At 38.8% G+C, this 25162-nt stretch overlaps 1 protein-coding gene across 1 annotated transcript in view; it reads left to right on the top strand.

The window, feature by feature from the left end:
• The window catches only part of SPATA48 (spermatogenesis associated 48), a 117012-nt gene that overhangs the window by 47622 nt on the left and 44228 nt on the right, over positions 1 to 25162 (top strand). The window contains exons 3-5 of the mRNA XM_049893819.1: positions 7048 to 7124; positions 13301 to 13439; positions 22384 to 22451. Of these exons, the coding sequence (XP_049749776.1) occupies positions 7048 to 7124; positions 13301 to 13439; positions 22384 to 22451 (284 nt within the window). The remainder of the gene's footprint in view (positions 1 to 7047; positions 7125 to 13300; positions 13440 to 22383; positions 22452 to 25162) is intronic.

The raw sequence follows: 25162 nt of genomic DNA, 5'->3' as shown, positions 1-25162 counted from the left end.
CATGATCTTATCAATTGATGCAGAAAAGGCATTTGACAAAGTCCAACACCCATTCATGATAAAAACTCTAACCAAAATAGGAATTGAAGGTAAATTCCTCAACATAATAAAGGGCATCTATGCAAAGCCAACAGCCAATGTCACTCTAAATGGAGAGAACCTGAAAGCATTTCCCTTGAGAACGGGAACCAGACAAGGATGCCCTTTATCACCGCTCTTATTCAACATCGTGTTGGAAGTCTTAGCCAGGGCAATCAGGCTAGACAAAGAAATAAAAGGTATCCGGATTGGCAAGGAAGAAGTAAAGTTATCACTATTTGCAGATGACATGATTATATACACAGAAAACCCTAAGGAATCCTCCAGAAAACTACTGAAACTAATAGAAGAGTTTGGCAGAGTCTCAGGTTATAAAATAAACATACAAAAATCACTTGGATTCCTCTACATCAACAAAAAGAACACCGAAGAGGAAATAACCAAATCAATACCATTCACAATAGCCCCCAAGAAGATAAGATACTTAGGAATAAATCTTACCAAGGATGTAAAAGACCTATACAAAGAAAACTACAAAGCTCTACTACAAGAAATTCAAAAGGACATACTTAAGTGGAAAAACATACCTTGCTCATGGATAGGAAGACTTAACATAGTAAAAATGTCTATTCTACCAAAAGCCATCTATACATTTAACGCACTTCCGATCCAAATTCCAATGTCATATTTTAAGGGGATAGAGAAACAAATCACCAATTTCATATGGAACGGAAAGAAGCCCCGGATAAGCAAAGCACTACTGAAAAAGAAGAAGAAAGTGGGAGGCCTCACCTTACCTGACTTCAGAAACTATTATACAGCCACAGTAGTCAAAACAGCCTGGTATTGGTACAACAACAGACACATAGACCAATGGAACAGAATTGAGAACCCAGACATAGATCCATCCACGTATGAGCAGCTGATATTTGACAAAGGACCAGTGTCAATTAACTGGGGAAAAGATAGCCTTTTTAACAAATGGTGCTGGCATAACTGGATATCCATTTGCAAAAAAATGAAACAGGACCCATACCTCACACCATGCACAAAAACTAACTCCAAGTGGATCAAAGACCTAAACATAAAGACTAAAACGATAAAGATCATGGAAGAAAAAATTGGGACAACCCTAGGAGCCCTAATACAAGGTATAAACAGAATACAAAACATTACCAAAAATGATGAAGAGAAACCCGATAACTGGGAGCTCCTAAAAATCAAACACCTATGCTCATCTAAAGACTTCACCAAAAGAGTAAAAAGACCACCTACAGATTGGGAAAGAATTTTCAGCTATGACATCTCCGACCAGCGCCTGATCTCTAAAATCTACATGATTCTGTCAAAACTCAACCACAAAAAGACAAACAACCCAATCAAGAAGTGGGCAAAGGATATGAACACACATTTCACTAAAGAAGATATTCAGGCAGCCAACAGATACATGAGAAAATGCTCTCGATCATTAGCCATTAGAGAAATGCAAATTAAAACTACGATGAGATTCCATCTCACACCAGCAAGGCTGGCATTAATCCAAAAAACACAAAATAATAAATGTTGGAGAGGCTGCGGAGAGATTGGAACTCTCATACACTGCTGGTGGGAATGTAAAATGGTACAACCACTTTGGAAATCTATCTGGCGTTATCTTAAACAGTTAGAAATAGAACTACCATACAACCCAGAAATCCCACTCCTAGGAATATACCCTAGAGATACAAGAGCCTTCATACAAACAGATATATGCACACCCATGTTTATTGCAGCTCTGTTTACAATAGCAAAAAGTTGGAAGCAACCAAGGTGTCCATCAACGGATGAATGGGTAAATAAATTGTGGTATATTCACACAATGGAATACTACGCATCGATAAAGAACAGTGACGAATCTCTGAAACATTTCATAACATGGAGGAACCTGGAAGGCATTATGCTGAGCGAAATTAGTCAGAGGCAAAAGGACAAATATTGTATAAGACCACTATTATAAGATCTTGAGAAATAGTAAACCTGAGAAGAACACATACTTTTGTGGTTACGAGGGGGGGAGGGAGGGAGGGTGGGAGAGGGTTTTTTATTGATTAATCAGTAGATAAGAACTGCTTTAGGTGAAGGGAAAGACAACACTCAATACATGGAAGGTCAGCTCAATTGGACTGGACCAAAAGCAAAGAAGTTTCCGGGATAAAATGAATGCTTCAAAGGTCAGCGGAGCAAGCGCGGGGGTCTGGGGAACATGGTTTGCGGGGACTTCTAAGTCAATTGGCAAAATAATTCTATTATGAAATCATTCTGCATCCCACTTCGAAATGTGGCGTCTGGGGTCTTAAATGCTAACAAGCAGCCATCTAAGATGCAGCAATTGGTCTCAACCCACCTGGAGCAAAGGAAAATGAAGAACACCAAGCCCACATGACAACTAAGAGCCCAAGAGACAGAAAGGGCCACATGAACCAGAGACCTACATCATCCTGAGACCAGAAGAACTAGTTGGTGCCCGGCCACAATCGATGACTGCCCTGACAGGGAGCTCAGCAGAGGACCCCTGAGGGAGCAGGAGATCAGTGGGATGCAGACCCCAAATTCTCATAACAAGACCAAACTTAATGGTCTGACTGAGACTGGAGGAATCCCGGCGGCCATGCTCCCCAGACCTTCAGCTGACACAGGACAGGAACCATCCCCGAAGACAACTCTTCAGAAATGAAAGGGACTGGTCAGCGGGTGGGAGAGAGATGCTGATGAAGAGTGAGCTAATTATATCAGGTGGACACTTGAGATTGTGTTGGCAACTCTTGCCTGGAGGGGGGATGGGAGGATAGAGAGAGAGGGAAGCCGGCAAAATTGTCAAGAAAGGAGAGACTGAAAGGGCTGACTCAAGACGGGGAGAGTAAGTGGGAGTAGGGAGTGAGATGTATGTAAACTTATATGTGACAGACTGATTGGATTTGTAAACGTTCACTTGAAGCTTAATAAAAGTTATTATAAAAAAAAAAAAAAAAAAAACAAAAAAAAAAAAAAAAAAAAAAAAACAAAAAAAAAAAAAAAGACAAATAATTCAATCAAAAAATGGGCAAAAGATGTGAACAGACACTTCACTACAGAAGACATTGAGGTAGCTAACAGATACATGAGGAAATGCTCACGATCATTAGCCATTAGAGAAATGCAGATCAAAACTACCATGAGATTTCATCTCACTCCAACAAGGCTGGCATCAATCCAAAAAACACAAAACAATAAATGTTGGAGAGGCTGTGGAGAGATTGGAACACTTATATGCTGCTGGTGGGAATATAAAATAGTAGAACTTTGGAAATCAATTTGCTACTTCCTTAAAAAGCTATAAATAGAACTACCATACAATCGAGCAATCCCACTCCTTGAAATATATCCTAGAGAAATAAGAGCCTTTACACAAACAGATATACGCACATCCATATTCATTGCAGCACTGTTTACAATAGCAGAAAGATGGAAGCAACCAAGGCACCCATCAACAAATGAGTGGATAAATAAATTATGATATATTCACACAATGGAATACTACCCATCGATAAAGAACAGTGATGAATCTGTGAAGCATTTCATAACATGGAGGAATCTGGAAGGCATTATGCTGACTGAAATTAGTTGCAAAAGGACAAATATCAATAAGACCACTATTATAAGAACTTGAAAAATAGTTTAAACAGAGAAGAAAATATTCTTTGATGGTTATGAGAGGGGGGAGGGAGGGAGTGTGGGAGAGTGGTATCCACTAATTAGACAGTAGATAAGAACTACTTTAGGTGACGGGAGAGACAACACACAATACAGGAGAGGTCAGCACAACTGGACTAAACCAAAAGGAAAGAAGTTTCCTGAATAAACTGAATGCTTCGAAGGCCAGCGTAGCAGGGGTTGGGGTTTGGGGACCATGGTTTCAGGGGACTTCTAAGTCAATTTGCATAATAAAATCTATTCAGAAAACGTTCTGCATGCCACTTTGGGGAGTGGCATCTGGGGTCTTAAATGCTACAAGCTGCCATCTAAGATGCATCAATTGTTCTCAACCCACCTGGATCAAAGGAGAGTGAAGAACAGCAAGGATACAAGGTAATTACGAGCCCGAGAGACAGAAAGGGCTACATAAACCAGAGACTACATCATCCTGAGGCCAGAAGAACTAGATGGTGTCTGGCTACGACCAATGACTGCCCTGACAGGAAACACAACAGAGAACCCCTGAGGGAGCAGGAGAGCAGTGGGATGCAGACCCCAAATTCTCATAAGACCAGGCTTAATGGTCTGACTGAGACTAGAAGGACCTTGGTGGTCAGGGCCCCCAGACCTTCTGTTGGCCCAGGACAGGAACCATTCCCAAAGCCAACTCTTCAGACAAGGATTGGACCGGACAATGGTTTGGAGAGGGATGCTGATGAGGAGTGAGCTTCTTGGATCAGGTGAACACTTGAGACTATGTTGGCATTTCCTGTGTAGAGGGGAGATGAGAGGATAGAAGGGGTTAGAAGCTGGTGAAATGGACATGAAAAGAGAGAGTGTAAGTTTTTTTGTGAGAGACTGACTTGATTTGTAAACTTTAACTTAAAGCACAATAAAAATTAAAAAAAAATTAATGGTTGTAACTGTAAATCCTAAAAGAAAAAAATAGAATATTACAATCTACTGTATGCCATAAATTTGACAAGTTATGAAGTGTGCTAATTCCTTGAAAAATACCACTTATCAAAATTGACACTAAATTAAATATATGGATGCCTTTAAATAAATTGAATTTTTACCAAAAATCTTCCTACAATGAAAACTCCAGGTCCAGATGGTTTCAGTAGTGAATTTTATGAAATATTTCAGGAAAAAAATCAAACCAATCTGATATGAATTATTCCATAAAATAGAAGAGAGAACACTTTCCAACTATTTTTGTGTCCAGTTTAAATTAATATACCAAAATCAAATAAAGATATTATACAAATAAAGGAAGTGACAGATTAATATTCTTCATGTACATAGACACAAAAAATTCTTACAAAGTCTTGGCAAATCAAAAGCAGTAATTTATAGAAAGGATAATACACTATCACCAAGTGAGATTTGTTCTAGGAATGCAAATATTGGTTTAACATTCAAAAATCAATCAATATAATTCACCATAGTAACAGAATAAAGGATAAAGATGTAGCTTTGATGAAATTAAAAAAAAAAAATCATAATGAACAAGTTTAAATACAGACTAAAATCCCTGAATTCAGAATTGATAAATAGGAATAGTTGATAGTGGTAGAAATGAAACTAGCTGTGGGAAGTTCGACATGAAAGATCAAAAGATAAGAGACTTGGATGATAGAATGAGAAACACCAACGTTTATCTAATGGGAATTTCAAAAGAAGACAATAAAGAGAATACAATAATAAAGACAAAGAATTGTCCAGATCTATGTCCAATTCTCAGAATGAGGATTCATAACATGTCCTAAGCTGGGTGAACAAAATATGTCCTCTCCTAAGCAAATTATATTGTAAATGTAGAAAAACTAAGACAAAGATAATATCCTAAATACAGCCAGAAAGAGGAAACGACAAAAGCAAAATCAGAATATTTTCAAACAATTAAATTCAATATATTTTCAAAACAACGATACAGGCCATAAGTCAATGAGGTATATCCAAGACGTTATGGAATCATAACTATTAAAGTAGAATTCTAAACCCAATTAGAATATTAGTTGAGGATGAGGATAAATTGAAAACCACGATTAAAAGAAGTTTACATCCTTGATGAAAGAACTGCTACTAAGGAGAATGAAACCCAGAACCTGGGGCAGGGTGAGGGGGAACAAGTAGGATAAAAGAAGCAAAAATAGGCAAGGAATTGGTGAAATATCTTGGAAAAGCTAAATAAATAGTAGCTTAACTATTAAATATAGTAATAATAATGAATATAGCAATAAATAATTAAATAATTTTGAAAGAAAGGAAAGGGGATGTACTTTAGAGCTATTAATAGTCTTGTATTATCAGGAGACAAGACAGAAAATGATTTTTTAAAGTTTTTAATTGCGTTGTTGTTAGGTGCCGTCAAGTCGGTTCGGACTCATAGCAACCCTGTGCACAACAGAATGATACACTGCCTGGTCCTACTCCATTCTTACAATCATTGTTATGCTTGAGCTCATTGTTGCAGCTATTATGTCAATCCACCTCGTTGAGGTCTTCCTCTTTTCCACTGACTCTGCACTTTGCCAAGCATGATGTACTTCTCCAGGGACTGATCCCCCCTGACAACATGTCCAAAGTATGTAAGACGCAGTCTCGCCATCCTTGCTTCTAAGGAGCATTCTGGTTGTATTTCTTCCAGGAGAGATTTGTTTGTTCTTTTGGCAGTCCATGGTATATTCAATATTCTTCACCAACACCACAATTCAAAGGCATCAATTCTTCTTCAGTCTTTGTTATTGATTGTCCAGCTTTCACATGCATATGATGCCATTGAAAATACCATGGCTTGGGTCAGGTGCACCTTAGTCTTCAAGGTGACATCTTTGCTCTTATATTTAAAATCAAGAGCCTTCTCATGGAAAACACTGAATTTTCATATACATTTTGGAAATTTTAATTTAGCCACTAAAAAAAACCAAACCCGTTGCCATTGAGTCAATTCTGAATCATAGTGACCCTATAGGACAAAATAGAACTGCCCCATAGGGTTTCCAAGGAGCGACTGGTGGATTTGAACTGCCAACCTTTTGGTTAGCAGCCATAACTCTTAACCACTATGCCACCAGGGTTGCCATTTAGCCACCTGAATAATATAAATAGAATGTAAATTTCCAAAACAATATAGTGAGAGTAGGAAAACGTTGAATCTGGTCAATTCCAGAGGTGCTATGAAGGAAGAGAGAAAGAAAAGAAAAAAGAAAAGTATGGTGAATAGAAAATAATAGCAATCCCCATTTGTATCTGGTTTCTTCTTACTTGTTATTCACGTCTTATTCCTTATAGGATGACGGTGAACCACTTTTTCAACCAAACAAGAAATATAATGCAAAGGATTCATTTTACAAGTCTTCTACACAAAAGTAAGCATTTTTCCCAGTCAAATTTTTATTTACAATGTATTTATTTATCCTTAATCACGTATATCCTTTGTGTCTACAATATCCTGAATCCTAGGTGTAAGTCAGAGAACATCAAACACAGATACTTATAACTAGGTTATGTTGATTGCTAAAAGCAGAAGGTGAAGGAAGACTCCTAGAGAACACCTATATTCAATAGAAGAACAAAACCAAAACAGAGAAGAAATGGTCAGACAGAGAGAAGGAGATAAGAGTACAGTGTCATAGAAAAGAATAGCAGAGAAAGTGTGAAGGAGGACAATTCATTTGCTCATTCAACACATATTTATTGAGTACCTATTATATGCCTATATTCTAGTCTCTGAGATATATCAGTGAATAAGACAGACCACCATCTCTGCTCTCAAAGAGCTCTCATTCTAAATGTAGGGCGGGCGGGGGGGGAAGCAATAAACAATAAGAAAGAAAATGGATCATATGTTAGTAGGCTTGATAAGTCCATGGAAAAGAAAAGAAAAGGTAGTATAGGATACAGAAGAATCAGGAGTGCCAGGGTCTGTGGGGTTAGTAGGCTTCAGTAATAAATAAAAGGTCAGAGGCATCCTTGAGAGATGAGATTTGAGCAGAAACTTGGAGGGAATAGCTGAGCTGATACCTTGAGTAACTCTATTCCGGACAGAGGGGATTTAGAACAAAGCAATTATAAATGCCAAGGCTTTTACTTGCAGTGGTTAAAGCACTTGGCTGCCAACCAAAAGGTTGGCGATTCAAACCCACCAGCCACTCTGCAGGACAAAGATATGACAGTCTGCTTCCATAAAGATTTACAGCTTTGGGAATCCTATAAGGCAGATAGTGTTGCTGTAAGTCAGAATCAACTCAACAGCAGTGAGTTAATCTTTCCGATCCTCAGTTTTCTCATCCTAAAAATGAAGTCTTGAAATTATAAGACTTCTAAATTCCTCCCTAGTTTTGAGTTAATTTACTACTGTAATCTTACCTTGATATTTATCAGAAGAAAAATAGTTCCGTGATCATTTTAGAAATGGTTAATGCTTTGGTTAAAGTCACAATACTTTGAATATAGCAATTTTTAATTTTATTTTTATAAAACAAAGTATCAAATCATAGTATTAAGTAGCATTTTTTAAAAAAATCTTATAAAAGTTTTCTTAGAGAAAAGCTTGTATACCTGACACGGAAAATTCCATTAGATAATTCATGAAATATGAGTATATCATAGTCTCAAAAAGTAAAGTGTCTTTCAAGCTTTAAATCAACTCACAGGTAAATTTCTTAGTGCAATCCTAGTCAGAAAACTGTACCATTTAAGTCGTAGCTATAATTAAAAAGATTTCATTAGATTTAGCATTTCTTTCACTCATTGCCATCTAGATGATTTCAACTCATGGCAACTGCAAATGTGTCACAGTAGAACTGGAATAAGTGAATTCAGAATGCATATGGATCAACCTCCGTGCTATTTACCTTTACCACTGGGTTTGGTTTTGGTTTTTTACTATTGTTTGATTTAATCCTCAAAACATTCATATGTGGTAAATATATTAATTTTAATCATTATGCATTCTTTCCACTGCTATTCATAAGGTTTTCACTGACTAATGCTTTTCAGAAGTAGACTGCCGGGTCCTTCTTCCTAGTCTGTCTTAGTCTGGAAGCTCAGCTGAAACCTGTCCTCCATGGGTGACCCCGCTGGTATCTGAATACCGGTGGCATAGCTTCCAGCATCACAGCAACACAAAAGCCCCCACAGTATGACAAACTGACAGATAGCAATGGAGCATTGTCTGATATAGTGCTGGAAAATGAGCCCCCAGGTTGGAAGACACTCAAAAGATGACTGGGGAAGAGCTGCCTTTTCAAAGTAGAGTTGACCTTAATGATGTGGGTGGAGTAAAGCTTTCAGGACCTTCATTTGCTGATGTGGCACGACTCAAAATGAGAAGAAACAGCTGCAAACATCCATTAATAATCGGAACCTGGAACGCATGAAGTATGAATCTAGGAAAATTGGAAATTGTCAAAAATGAAATGGAATGCATAAACATCGATATCCTAGGTATTAGTGAGCTGAAATGGACTGGTATTGGCCATTTTGAATCGCACAATCATGTAGTCTACTATGCTGGGAATGACAACCTGAAGAGGAATGGTGTTGCATTCATCGTCAAAAAGAATGTTTCAAGATCTATCCTGAAGTACGATGCTGTCAGTGATAGGATAATATCCATACGCCTACAAGGAAGACCAGTTAATATGACTATTATTCAAATTTTCACACCAACCACTAAGGCCAAAGATGAAGAAATAGAAGATTTTGCTGCAGTCTGAAATTGATCAAACATGCAATTGAGATGCATTGATAATTACTGGCAATTGGAATGGGAAAGTTGGAAACAAAGAAGGATAAGTAGTTGGAAAATATGGCCTTGGTGATAGAAACAATGCCGGAGATTGAATGATAGAATTTTGCAAGACCAACGACTTCATTGCAAATACCATCTTTCACCAACATAAACGGAGACTATACACATGGACCTCGCCAGATGGAACACACAGAAATAAAATTGACTACCTCTGTGGAAAGACAATGGAAAAGCTCAATATCATCAGTCAGAACAAGGCCTGGGGCCGACTGTGGAACAGACCATCAATTGCTCATATGCAAGTTCAAGCTGAAACTGAAGAAAATCAGAGCAGGTCCACGAGAGCCAGAATATGACCTTGAGTATATCCCACTGGAATTTAGAGACCATCTGAAGAATAGATTTGATGCATTGAACACTAGTGACTGAAGACCAGAAGAGTTGTGGAATGACATCAAGGACATCATCCATGAAGAAAGCAAGAGGTCACTGAAAAGACAGGAAAGAAAGAAAAAACTAAGATGGATGTCAGAGTAGACTCTGAAACTTGCTCTTGAGCGTCAAGCAGCTAAAGCAAAAGGAAGAATTGATGAAGTAAAAGAACTGAACAGAAGATTTCAAAGGGCGTCTCGAGAAGACAAAGTACTATAATGACATGTGGAAAGAGCTGGAGATGGAAAACCAAAAGGGAAGAACACCCTTAGCATTTCTCAAGCTGCAAGAACTGAGGAAAAAATTCAAGTCTCAAGTTGCAATAGTGAAGGACTCTATGGAGAAAATATTAAAAGATGCAGGAAGCATCAAAAGAAGATGGAAGGAATACACAGAGTCATTATACCAAAAAGAATTAGTCGATGTTCAACCATTTCAAGAGGTGGCATATGATCAGGAACCAATGGTACTGAAGGGAGAAGTCCAAGCTGCTCTGAAAGCATTGGCGAAAAACAAGACTCCAGGAATTGATGGAATATCAATTGAGATGTTTCAACAAACGAATGCAGCACTGGAGATGCTCACTCCTCTATGCCAAGAAATATGGAAGACAGCTTCCTGGCCAACTGACTGGAAGAGATCCATATGTATGCCTATTCCCAAGAAAGGTGATCCAACCGAATGTGGAAATTACAGAACAATATCATTAATATCACACACAAGCACAATTTTGCTGAAGACCTTTCAAAAATGGCTGTAGCAGTATATTGACAGGGAACTGCCAGAAATTCAGGTTGGTTTCAGAAGAGGACGTGGAACCAGGAATATCATTGCTGATGTCACATGGATCCTGGCTGAAAGGAGAGAATACTAGAAGGAGGTTTACCTGTGTTTTATGGACCATGGAAAGGCATTTGACTGTGTGGATCATAACAAATTATGGATAACATTGAGAAGAATGGGAATTCCAGAACACTTAATTGTGCTCATGAGGAACCTTTACATAGATCAAGAGGCAGTTGTTCAGACAGAACAAGGGGATACTGATTGGTTTAAAGTCAGAAAAGGTGTGCGTCAGGATTGTATTCTTTCACCATACCTATTCAACCCGTATGCTGAGCAAATAATCTGAGAACCTGGCCTTTATGAAGAAGAACGAGGCATCAGGATTGGAGGAAGAGTCATTAACAACCTGCATTATGCAGATGACACAACCCTGCTTGCTGAAAGTGAAGAGGACATGAAGCACTTACTAATGAAGATCAAAGACCACAGCCTTCAGTATGGATTGCACCTCAACATAAAGAAAACAAAAATTCTCACAACTGGACCAATGAGCAACGTCGTGATAAACGGAGAAAAGATTGACGTTGTCAAGGATTTCATTTTACTTGGATCCACAATCAACAGCCATGGAAGCAGCAGTCAAGAAATCAAAAGACTCATTGCATTGGGTAAATCTGCTGCAAAGGACCTCTTTCAAGTGTTGGAAAGCAAAGATGTCACCTTGAAGACTAAGGTGCGCCTGACCCAAGCCATGGTATTTTCAATCGCATGATATGCATGTGAAAGCTGGACAATGAATAAGGAAGACTGAAGAAGAATTGACGCCTTTGAATTGTGGTGTTGGTGAAGAATATTGAATATACCATGGACGGCCAAAAGAACGAACAAATCTGTCTTAGAAGAAGTACAGCCAGAATGCTCCTTAGAGGCAACGGTGGCGAGACTGTGTCTTACGTACTTTGGACATGTTGTCAGGAGGGATCAGTCCCTGGAGAAGGACATCATGCTTGGAGAGTACAGGGTCAGTGGAAAAGAGGAAGACCCTCAACGAGGTGGATTGACATAGTGGCTGCAACAATGAGCTTAAGTATAACAACGATTGTAAGGATGGCACAGGATCGGGCAGTGTTTCGTTTTGTTGTGTGTAGAGTCGCTATGAGTCGGAACCGGCTCAACAGCACCTAACAACAAGAACATCCATTCTTTCATTTTTACCACCTAACACAGTGCTACAAATACAGCAATCTCTGAGTAGTTATTTGTCAAAGGAATGCAGAACACTGGAATTTCTTTGCACACTGACTTTAGTTAGTAATGGAATTACTTGGAAAAATATGATTTGCCCACAGAATATAAAGATCAGTTTTAGCACCAAGTTTGGACAGGGCAGAAGCAGGGGTAGCTCCCAGGATCCAGGCAATGGGAGCCCAGACCATCTATTCATCTATTTGTCCAGGACATAGTTTCTGGAATGAGAGTTGTTTGTCTGCTTTTGGAAACCCTGGTGGCGTAGTGGTTAAGTGCTAAAGCTGCTAACCAAAAGGTCAGCAGTTCGAATTCACCGGGCATTTCTTGGAAACTCTATGGGGCAGTTCTACTCTGTACTATAGGGTCGCTATGCGTCAGAATCAACTCGATGGCGATGGGTTTTTTTATTATTCAGCATAAACTTGGAGTATATTCCACTGTGTCTGCCATGCATGCCTGTCAAAAAGAGCAACAACTTTCAAAACTCCAAATACAAATCCTTAGGTATGGTCATTGAATACAATAAGATGGCGGGTGATTTAAACATTTGGCTGCATTGGTATGGAACAGCAGACAAGCCTCTGTGAGGCAGATTATCTGGATGTGAGACCACCAGTAGCTGTGAGACCTTAGGCAAACAAATCCAGTTGTCAAAGCTGAAATTTATTTGTTGGTAAGTCAATGATCTCTTGCCCTGCTGTGAGTCAAGTGAAATCTTCTGTAAACTGTAAAATGTATATCAGCATAGGTTTTAGTTAAATTACCACAAATTTAGTAGCTTAAAACAACACCCATTTATTGTCTCACAGTTCTGTGTATCAGAAGTCTGGGCATATCTCACCTGGGTTCTCTGCTCAGGGTCTGGAATCAAGGTGTCAGTCGGGGCTGGATTCTCATCTTCCAAGCTCATTCAGGTTGTTGGAAGAATCCAGATATTACAGCTGTAGGATTCATAAAGATTTAAGGAAAGCAGAACACCTACTGCTTTTTTTTTGGTATCTTTCTAGGCTTCACCTACTTAGGTCAGGCCACCCAAAGACAATCTCCCTATTGATCAACTCAAAGTTAACTGTCTAGGAATCTTATATATGCAAAATCTCTTTTGCCATATAAAGTAAGATAATCATGGGAGCGATATTGCATCATATTTACAGGTCCCATCCACATTCAAGGGGAAGTGATTATATAGGTGTATATACTAGGGGGTGGGAATCTTGGGGATATTGTAGAATTCTGCCTACCATTGTATATGATATTGTTATAAACCATATCAAGTGGATATGTATTTTTTAGATAAAATGCTCTTATTTGATAATATCATAGAGCTTATGAAGATGTTCCTTGGGACAAAATGCTACCACCGAAACTTGATCCAGAAGAAACAACAATGGAAAAAGCTAGTGACCTCATCTCACAGTGTTTTACTCTGAAAAGATACGAAAAACTACCAGCAATAACTCAGGTCAGTGAACATTCCTGAGTAACAGCTTATTATTTCTGTTACTGAACTGAACTCCAAAACTTTGTTTAGTTACAATAACACTTATTTTATTGTTTAGAATTACTGAAAGAATCAAATACATATACACATCTATAATCATAAAATTCATTGATAATTGCAATACTTTAAAATTATTAATATTGAATTTTTTAATTTATTATTTAGAGTCTACCTCTTTCTCAAAAGTAATCTGAGCAGTTCATCATTGAGTACACAGAAGCAATGACTGTACTTATCATATAGCTCTTATTATCTAATACAATGAAGCCTACCAAGTGGTCAGTAGATATGGCCATTCTTTTCATCTCTGAACATCTAGGAGAATTTGTCACATAGATTATTATATCAACACCCACAGCCATTGATTAAAATCCATCATTAAAAAAAATAAAGTTTATATTTTTGACATGACACATACTCAGTTTTACATTATTTGCCCATAACCCTAAATCTTTTCTCCCCATTTCTCTTCTTGCTTTTCCAGTCTGCTGCCCAACCATCACCCTCTATAATGTATTCTATCCTGTCTTTGCTGAAATTTCAAACCCTCAAGTGTGCCATGTGTTTCTTCTGTTCTTACCTTTTGCAAATAGTTTTCCATTGCCTGCATCACTCTTTGTATCCTTCAGTATCCTTCAGGTTTCATTTTAGACCTCACTTCTGACCACTTAACACTAGCTTAGATGTGCCTGCTGTGTGCTTGCAAAACACCTTCTGTTTCTGTTGATTCTCTCATCCTTTTGTACCATATGTACTCATTTAGAAGTCTGGTTAAGCCATTTAGTTACTTTTCATAATGAGGTTTTTGGATACATAAAATGTAAAGGATTAAAAAGCAAACCAATTATATTGAAATACAATTCTAAACCAGACCCTTAATGGAAACATAGACTCCAGGTAAAGAAAGTCACATTATCTTATAAGACTTCTTCAATTCTAAAATGAAAAATGTTAACAAGAGAGGAAAAACACAGGTTTAATACAAAGACTTAAACACAGGATTTTCACATAGAGATTAAAATAGAGGACAAACAATATGCATGGTTCTTTGTAATTGTTTTCTTTAAATCTCTAAGCTACTTCAAAATATTTTTTTTTAATAACTTTTATTAAGCTTCAAGTGAACGTTTACAAATCCAATCAGTCTGTCTCATATAAGTTTACATACATCTTACTCCGTACTCCCACTTGCTCTCCCCCTATTGAGTCAGCCCTTTCAGTCTCTCCTTTCTTGACAATTTTGCCGGCTTCCCTCTCTCTCTATCCTCCCATCCCCCCTCCAGACAAGAGTTGCCAACACAATCTCAAGTGTCCACCTGATATAATTAGCTCACTCTTCATCAGCGTCTCTCTCCCACCCGCTGACCAGTCCCTTTCATTTCTGATGAGTTGTCTTCGGGGATGGTTCCTGTCCTGTGTCAACTGAAGGTCTGGGGAGCATGGCCGCCGGGATTCCTCTAGTCTCAGTCAGACCATTAAGTTTGGTCTTTTTATGAGAATTTGGGGTCTGTATCCCACTGATCTCCAGCTCCCTCAGGGGTCCTCTGCTGTGCTCCCTGTCAGGGCAGTCATCGATTGTGGCCGGGCACCAACTAGTTCTTCTGGTCTCAGGATGATGTAGATCTCTGGCTCATGTGGCCCTTTCTGTCTCTTGGGCTCTTAGTTGTCGTGTGGCCTTGGTGTTCTTCATTTTCCTTTGCTCCAGGTGGGTTGAGACCAATTGCTGCATCTTAGATGGCCGCTTGTTAGCATTTAAGACCTCAGATGCCACATTTCAAAGTGGGATGCAGAATGATTTCATAATAGAATTATTTTGCCAATTGATTTAGAAGTCCCCGCAAACCATGTTCCCCAGACCCCCGCACTTGCTCCCCTGACCTTTGAAGCATTCATTTTATCCTGGAAACTTCCTTGCTTTTGGTCCAGTCCAATTGAGCTGACCTTCCATGTATTGAGTGTTGTCTTTCCCTTCACCTAAAGCAGTTCTTATCTACTGATTAATCAATAAAAAACCCTCTCCCACCCTCCCTCCCTCCCCCCCTCGTAACCACAAAAGTATGTGTTCTTCTCAGGTTTACTATTTCTCAAGATCTTATAATAGTGGTCTTATATAATATTTGTCCTTTTGCCTCTGACTCATTTCGCTCAGCATAATGCCTTCCAGGTTCCTCCATGTTATGAAATGTTTCAAAGATCCGTCACTGTTCTTTATCGATGCGTAGTATTCCATTGTGTGAATATACCACAATTTATTTACCCATTCATCCGTTGATGGACACCTTGGTTGCTTCCAACTTTTTGCTATTGTAAACAGAGCTGCAATAAACATGGGTGTGCATATATCTGTTTGTATGAAGGCTCTTGTATCTCTAGGGTATATTCCTAGAAGTGGGATTTCTGGGTTGTATGGTAGTTCTATTTCTAACTGTTTAAGATAACACCAGATAGATTTCCAAAGTGGATGTACCATTTTACATTCCCACCAGCAGTGTATGAGAGTTCCAATCTCTCCGCAGCCTCTCCAACATTTATTATTTTGTGTTTTTTGGATTAATGCCAGCCTTGCTGGTGTGAGATGGAATCTCATCGTAGTTTTAATTTGCATTTCTCTAATGGCTAATGATCGAGAGCATTTTCTCATGTATCTGTTGGCTGCCTGAATATCTTCTTTAGAGAAATGTGTGTTCATATCCTTTGCCCACTTCTTGATTGGGTTGTTTGTCTTTTTGTGGTTGAGTTTTGACAGAATCATGTAGATTTTAGAGATCAGGCGCTGGTCGGAGATGTCATAGCTGAAAATTCTTTCCCAATCTGTAGGTGGTCTTTTTACCCTTTTGGTGAAGTCTTTAGATGAGCATAGGTGTTTGATTTTTAGGAGCTCCCAGTTATCGGGTTTCTCTTCATCATTTTTGGTAATGTTTTGTATTCTGTTTATACCTTGTATTAGGGCTCCTAGGGTTGTCCTGATTTTTTCTTCCATGATCTTTATCGTTTTAGTCTTTATGTTTAGGTCTTTGATCCACTTGGAGTTAATTTTTGTGCATGGTGTGAGGTATGGGTCCTGTTTCATTTTTTTGCAAATGGATATCCAGTTATGCCAGCACCATTTGTTAAAAAGGCTATCTTTTCCCCAGTTAATTGACACTGGTCCTTTGTCAAATATCAGCTGCTCATACGTGGATGGATCTATGTCTGGGTTCTCAATTCTGTTCCATTGGTCTATGTGTCTGTTGTTGTACCAATACCAGGCTGTTTTGACTACTGTGGCTGTATAATAGGTTCTGAAGTCAGGTAAGGTGAGGCCTCCCACTTTCTTCTTCTTTTTCAGTAGTGCTTTGCTTATCCGGGGCTTCTTTCCCTTCCATATGAAATTCGTGATTTGTTTCTCTATCCCCTTAAAATATGACATTGGAATTTGGATCGGAAGTGCGTTAAATGTATAGATGGCTTTTGGTAGAATAGACATTTTTACTATGTTAAGTCTTCCTATCCATGAGCAAGGTATGTTTTTCCACTTAAGTATGTCCTTTTGAATTTCTTGTAGTAGAGCTTTGTAGTTTTCTTTGTATAGGTCTTTTACATCCTTGGTAAGATTTATTCCTAAGTATCTTATCTTCTTGGGGGCTACTGTGAATGGTATTGATTTGGTTATTTCCTCTTCGGTGCTCTTTTTGTTGATGTAGAGGAATCCAAGTGATTTTTGTATGTTTATTTTATAACCTGAGACTCTGCCAAACTCTTCTATTAGTTTCAGTAGTTTTCTGGAGGATTCCTTAGGGTTTTCTGTGTATATAATCATGTCATCTGCAAATAGTGATAACTTTACTTCTTCCTTGCCAATCCGGATACCTTTTATTTCTTTGTCTAGCCTAATTGCCCTGGCTAAGACTTCCAACACGATGTTGAATAAGAGCGGTGATAAAGGGCATCCTTGTCTGGTTCCCGTTCTCAAGGGAAATGCTTTCAGGTTCTCTCCATTTAGAGTGATATTGGCTGTTGGCTTTGCATAGACGCCCTTTATTATGTTGAGGAATTTTCCTTCAATTCCTATTTTGGTAAGAGTTTTTATCATAAATGGGTGTTGGACTTTGTCAAATGCCTTTTCTGCAACAATTGAGAAGATCATGTGGTTTTTGTCTTTTGTTTTATTTATATGCTGGATTACATTAATGGTTTTTCTGATATTAAACCAGCCTTGCATACCTGGTATAAATCCCACTTGATCAGGGTGAATTATTTTTTTGATGTGTTGTTGGATTCTATTGGCTAGAATTTTGTTGAGGATTTTTGCATCAATGTTCATGAGGGATATAGGTCTATAATTTTCTTTTTTTGTAATGTCTTTACCTGGTTTTGGTATCAGGGAGATGGTGGCTTCATAGAATGAGTTGGGTAGTATTCCGTCCTTTTCTATGCTTTGAAATACCTTCGGTAGTAGTGGTGTTAACTCTTCTCTGAAAGTTTGGTAGAACTCTGCAGTGAAGCCGTCCGGGCCAGGGCTTTTTTTTGTTGGGAGTTTTTTGATTACCGTTTCAATCTCTTTTTTTGTTATAGGTCTATTTAGTTGTTCTACTTCTGAATGTGTTAGTTTAGGTAGGTAGTGTTTTTCCAGGAATTCATCCATTTCTTCTAGGTTTTCAAATTTGTTAGAGTACAATTTTTCATAATAATCTGAAATGATTCTTTTAATTTCATTTGGTTCTGTTGTGATGTGGTCCTTTTCATTTCTTATTCGGGTTATTTGTTTCCTTTTCTGTATTTCTTTAGTCAGTCTAGCCAATGGTTTATCAATTTTGTTAATTTTTTCAAAGAACCAGCTTTTGGCTTTGTTAATTCTTTCGATTGTTTTTCTGTTCTCTAATTCATTTAGTTCAGCTCTAATTTTTATTATTTGTTTTCTTCTGGTGCCCGATGAATTCTTTTGTTGCTCACTTTCTATTTGTTCAAGTTGTAGGGACAGTTCTCTGATTTTGGCTCTTTCTTCTTTTTGTATGTGTGCATTAATTGATATAAATTGGCCTCTGATCACTGCTTTTGCTGTGTCCCAGAGGTTTTGATAGGAAGTATTTTCATTCTCGTTGCTTTCTATGAATTTCCTTATTCCCTCCTTGATGTCTTCTATAACCCAGTCTTTTTTCAGGAGGGTATTGTTCATTTTCCAAGTATTTGATTTCTTTTCCCTCGTTTTTCTGTTATTGATCTCTAGTTTTATTGCCTTGTGGTCTGAGAAGATGCTTTGTAATATTTCGATGTTTTGGACTCTGCAAAGGTTTGTTTTATGACCTAATATGTGGTCTATTCTAGAGAATGTTCCATGTGCGCTAGAAAAAAAAGTATACTTTGCAGCAGTTGGGTGGAGAGTTCTGTATAAGTCAATGAGGTCAAGTTGGTTGATTGTTGTAATTAGATCTTCCGTGTCTCTGTTGAGCTTCTTACTGGATGTCCTGTCCTTCTCTGAAAGTGGTGTGTTGAAGTCTCCTACTATAATTGTGGAGGTATCTATCTCGCTTTTCAATTCTGTTAAAATTTGATTTATGTATCTTGCAGCCCTGTCATTGGGTGCGTAAATATTTAATATGGTTACGTCTTCCTCATCAATTGTCCCTTTTATCATTATATAGTGTCCTTCTTTATCCTTTGTGGTGGATTTAAGTCTAAAGTCTATTTTGTCAGAAATTAATATTGCTACTCCTCTTCTTTTTTGCTTATTGTTTGCTTGATATACTTTTTTCCATCCATTGAGTTTTAGTTTGTTTGTGTCTCTAAGTCTAAGGTGTGTCTCTTGTAGGCAGCATATAGATGGATCGTGTTTCTTTATCCAGTCTGTGACTCTCTGTCTCTTTATTGGTGCATTTAGTCCATTTACATTCAGCGTAATTATAGATAAATAAGTTTTTAGTGCTGTCATTTTGATGCCTTTTTATGTGTGTTGTTGACAATTTCATTTTTCCACTTACTTTTTTGTGCTGAGGCGTTTTTCTTAGTAAATTGTGAGATCCTCATTTTCATAGTGCTTGACTTTATGTTAGTTGAGTCGTTACGTTTTTCTTGGTTTTTATCTTGAGTTATAGAGTTGTTATACCTTTTTGTGGTTACCTTATTATTTACCCCTATTTTTCTAAGTAAAAACCTAACTTGTATTGTTCTATATCGCCTTGTATCACTCTCCATATGGCAGTTCAATGCCTCCTGTATTTAGTCCCTCTTTTTGATTATTGTGATCTTTTACCTATTGACTTCCATAATTCCCTGTTACGTGTATTTTTTTTTTTAATTAATCTTAATTTGTTTGTTTTTGTGATTTCCCTATTTGAGTTGATATCAGGACGATCTGTTTTGTGACCTTGTGTTGTGCTGATATCTGATATTATTGGTTCTCTGACCAAACAATATCCTTTAGTATTTCTTGTAGCTTTGGTTTGGTTTTTGCAAATTCTCTAAACTTGTGTTTGTCTGTAAATATCTTAATTTCGCCTTCATATTTCAGAGAAAGTTTTGCTGGATATATGATCCTTGGTTGGCAGTTTTTCTCCTTCAGTGTTCTGTATATGTCGTCCCATTCCCTTCTTGCCTGCATGGTTTCTGCTGAGTAGTCAGAACATATTCTTATTGATTCTCCCTTGAAGGAAACCTTTCTTTTCTCCCTGGCTGCTTTTAAAATTTTCTGTTTATCTTTGGTTTTGGTGAGTTTGATGATAATATGTCTTGGTGTTTTTCTTTTTGGATCAATCTTAAATGGGGTTCGATGAGCATCTTGGATAGCTATCCTTTCGTCTTTCATGATGTCAGGGAAGTTTTCTGTCAGGAGTTCTTCAACTATTTTCTCTGTGTTTTCTGTCCCCCCTCCCTGTTCTGGGACTCCAATCACCCGCAGGTTATCCTTCTTGATAGAGTCCCACATAATTCTTAGGGTTTCTTCATTTTTTTTAATTCTTTTATCTGATTTTTTTTCAGCTATGTTGGTGTTGATTCCCTGGTCCTCCAGATGTCCCAGTCTGCATTCTAATTGCTCGAGTCTGCTCCTCTGACTTCCTAGTGTGTTGTCTAATTCTGTTATTTTATTGTTAATCTTTTGGATTTCTACATGTTGTCTCTCTATGGATTCTTGCAACTTATTAATTTTTCCACTATGTTCTTGAATAATCTTTTTGAGTTCTTCAACAGTTTTATCAGTGTATTCCTTGGCTTTTTCTGCAGATATCCTAATTTCATTTGTGATATCATTAAGCATTCTGTAAATTAGTTTTTTATATTCTGTATCTGATAATTCCAAGATTATATCTTCTTTTGGGAAAGATTTTGATTCTTTTGTTTGGGGGGTTGGAGAAGCTGTCACGGTCTGCTTCTTTAAGTGGTTTGATATGGATTGTTGTCTCCGAGCCATCACTGGGAAACTAGTTTTTCCAGAAAATCCGCTAAAAAAAACTGCATTCAGATCCCTATCAGAGTTCTCCCTCTGGCTCAGGCTATTCAGATGTTAATGAAGCCGCCTGGGGAGGGTGGGGGAGGGAACAGAGAGATAGGAGAGTAGCACCTCAGAATATAGCCAGAGTTGCTTGTCTTGCTTGGAATGACTATTATATCTGAGATTCCCGTGGGCGCGTCGCCTATGTGTGCTGTCTGTGTGGAGATTGCCCCCGGGGGCTCTGGCCCGCTGGAGTCACGGTCAGATCCTCCGCTTCCAGCCCCACACCCAGCGTCAAGGCTCCCCTACTGGGACGGTGCACTCTCGACTCCAAAATCAGTCGCTGCCTCCCGGGGACTTCTCGTCCCTCGAGCCACGTGGCCGTGCCGCCTCCGAGAGCCAGTTGGGCCTCTTCCCGGGGTTAGTTCAGATGGGTGGAGTAGCTCCCCGTGCTTGTGCCGTGACCGAGTGTCCCGGCTGGGACGCTGTTCTCCCCGCTCCACTACCAGTCACTGCCTCCCGGGGACTTCTCCTACCGGCTGCGTCCCACGCCGCCCGCGCGACCCGGCTGGTCCCCTTCCCGGGGTTAGTTCAGGGGGGTGGAGCAACTCTCCGTGTTTATGGCGTACCTGCGTCCAGTCCAAATCCCTGCGGGATGGTTCCCCGGCTCGGGTGCTGCTCTTTCTGCTCCAAGATCAGTCACTGCCTCCCCGGGACTTCTCCTACCGGCTGCGTCCCACGCCGCCCGTGGAACCGGCTGGTCCCCCTCCCGGGGTTAGTTCAGGGGGGTGGAGCAGGTCTCTGTGCTTGTGCCGTACCTGACTGGTACGCTGGCTCCAGGCTCTGGAAACAATCGCTGTTTCCCCGTATTATTTCGTTCTCCGTCTCTAAATCTGTGTTTGTTGTTCAGGGTTCGTAGATTGTTATGTATGTGATCGATTCACTTGTTTTTCCGTGTCTTTGTTGTAAGAGGGATCTGAGGTAGCGTCTGCCTAGTCCGCCATCTTGGCTCCGCCCCCCAAAATATTTTTGAGTCTTGTGAAAATTGATCACTCCATTACAAATCTATAATTTGATTTCATATTCCATGGTGTTAAATTACGTTAGTGTCCAGAGGCCCTTCCCAAGCAACATGAGTTTCAAATCTCAGGATCTGGGCTGAGCTGGAAAGGGTAGACTGGCCTGGGGATGCGGGTGTGAGCCAAGTTGGATCCAAGGATGAACACTAAAATCAGACCTTTCACATGGGCTTCCATCTGAAGGAGTTAGGTAATGAGGCAAACGCCAGCTGTGAGACAACACACTGAAACTGAGGGTCTGAGAGCAGAGCACAGATCATGGGTGGCTCTGTAGCCAACTTTGAGTTGCTGGAGGTACTTGGGGAGGCCTGGGATTTGGTTATTGTGCGGAGAGGGCGCTAAAGGTGCTGAAGCTTATATACTGTATATTACAATGATTTGTTTATTAAACATCTGTCATTGGTTTTGATGATGATTTTAGATGGTTGGTGGACTCTGGGACAGATTTCAAACAAGATCTTTCTTGGCACCAGTCAAGCCAATTAACTTGTAAGTTTTATCTCCTAATATTCTCATTGCTAGATTTTCACTATCACTTATTTATAATTAAGAATCTGATGCTCTAACCCTTGGGTTAGAGAGATGGGTGTGGCATATCTTCTGTTGGAGAGCATTCCAGAGGCCTTTAGACTCCTATCACTCTGACTTAAAAAAATAGCCCAAATCCCATTTTAATTACTCAATTCAGTCTGCTATCTTTCATTTCCTCCTAAGCCTCCCTAAGATTTAGGACATTAAATATAGCACAAACATTTTTAAATGGGGAGTCCTTTATAAATAATTTGATATGATGAATTATTATATTGTAAAAAAAAAAATTTTTTTTTAATAATTAGTGAAGTTCGTAAAAAAGGAATTCTAATACTTATTTTCTGTCAGCTTTTATATCATACAGTTATTTTATGTTCTTTTAAGGCTGGAAACTATAGGCTTATTACTGAAACTTTCACGTATGCAATTTTGTGTGTCTAATCTAAAAAAACTTGTTTTTGCCTTTGAAGATGTCACTATTTTGTCTTGATTTTTTTGTTCTCACCACAACCCACAACCCAGGTCATCATCTTGGTTTTTATTTTTTTTATTTTTTTTTTTTTATAATAACTTTTATTAAGCTTCAAGTGAACGTTTACAAATCCAATCAGTCTGTCACATATAAGTTTACATACATCTCACTCCCTACTCCCACTTACTCTCCCCGTCTTGAGTCAGCCCTTTCAGTCTCTCCTTTCTTGACAATTTTGCCGGCTTCCCTCTCTCTCTATCCTCCCATCCCCCCTCCAGACAAGAGTTGCCAACACAATCTCAAGTGTACACCTGATATAATTAGCTCACTCTTCATCAGCGTCTCTCTCCCACCCGCTGACCAGTCCCTTTCATGTCTGATGAGTTGTCTTCGGGGATGGTTCCTGTCCTGTGTCAACAGGAGGTCTGGAGAGCATGACCGCCGGGATTCCTCCAGTCTCAGTCAGACCATTAAGTTTGGTCTTCTTATGAGAATTTGGGGTCTGCATCCCACTGCTCTCCTGCTCCCTCAGGGGTCCTCTGCTGAGCTCCCTGTCAGGGCAGTCATCGATTGTGGCCGGGCACCAACTAGTTCTTCTGGTCTCAGGATGATGTAGGTCTCTGGTTCATGTGGCCCTTTCTGTCTCTTGGGCTCTTAGTTGTCATGTGGACTTGGTGTTCTTCATTTTCCTTTGCTCCAGGTGGGTTGAGACCAATTGCTGCATCTTAGATGGCTGCTTGTTAGCATTTAAGACCCCAGACGCCACATTTCAAAGTGGGATGCAGAATGATTTCATAATAGAATTATTTTGCCAATTGACTTAGAAGTCCCCGCAAACCATGTTCCCCAGACCCCCGCGCTTGCTCCGCTGAGCTTTGAAGCATTCATTTTATCCCGGAAACTTCTTTGCTTTTGGTCCAGTCCAATTGAGCTGACCTTCCATGTATTGAGTGTTGTCTTTCCCTTCACCTAAAGCAGTTCTTATCTACTGATTAATCAATAAAAAAACCCTCTCCCACCCTCCCTCCCTCCCCCCCTCGTAACCACAAAAGTATGTGTTCTTCTCAGGTTTACTATTTCTCAAGATCTTATAATAGTGGTCTTATACAGTATTTGTCCTTTTGCCTCTGACTCATTTCGCTCAGCATAATGCCTTCCAGGTTCCTCCATGTTATGAAATGTTTCAGAGATTCGTCACTGTTCTTTATCGATGCGTAGTATTCCATTGTGTGAATATACCACAATTTATTTACCCATTCATCCGTTGATGGACACCTTGGTTGCTTCCAACTTTTTGCTATTGTAAACAGAGCTGCAATAAACATGGGTGTGCATATATCTGTTTGTATGAAGGCTCTTGTATCTCTAGGGTATATTCCGAGGAGTGGGATTTCTGGGTTGTATGGTAGTTCTATTTCTAACTGTTTAAGATAACGCCAGATAGATTTCCAAAGTGGTTGTACCATTTTACATTCCCATTGGTTTTTATTTTTTAATTCTTTTTTGAATATTTCCTAAATAAAAAATATATAAATGAGAATTTGGCATAATTTCAAAATAAAATATTACCAGCTTTAGGGAAGTCCCATATGTGCATCTTTTTAAGCATATTTGCCTTCCTCAGGATTATTACTATTCTGGATTTGATGTTTAGTATTTCTATGCATTTCTTTAATCTTTTAAATCATATGTGTTATTGTTAACCAATATATTTATTGTTCATGTTTATCGCTATTAGTAGGAATCGATTCAACAGCAACAGGTTTGGTATATTTTGTGGTTCATGCTTACAAACTCTATAGGTGATATCATACATATACATACACAATTTAATATTTTTATTTCAGTATTGCATTTGCAAGATTCATACAGGTTGACATCTGCATCTCTAGGTATTCATTTTCCCTGCTGTATATTCTGGATTTACCATAATTTATTCATCCATTCTTATAATTTATCTTCTCATCTGAGTTTTATTGTAACTGGAAACAATGCTCCCATACCTACATCTATCCAAGTGTGAAATGATTTCAGGGTTTTATATATACATATTTATATCTAGAATTGCTGGATCAAGAGAAGTACACTTCTTTACATTCTAGATATTACCATATTCTTCTCCAAATGAGTTGCAACAATGGACTCCCCCATCACCAGTAATTGAGTTCCCATCACTTCACATCCAGGCCATCATTTG

This window comes from Elephas maximus, chromosome 8, assembly GCF_024166365.1.
Source record: "Elephas maximus indicus isolate mEleMax1 chromosome 8, mEleMax1 primary haplotype, whole genome shotgun sequence".
NCBI classification, from domain to species: Eukaryota; Metazoa; Chordata; class Mammalia; order Proboscidea; family Elephantidae; genus Elephas; species Elephas maximus.
This window is presented reverse-complemented; position numbering and strand designations above follow the sequence as displayed.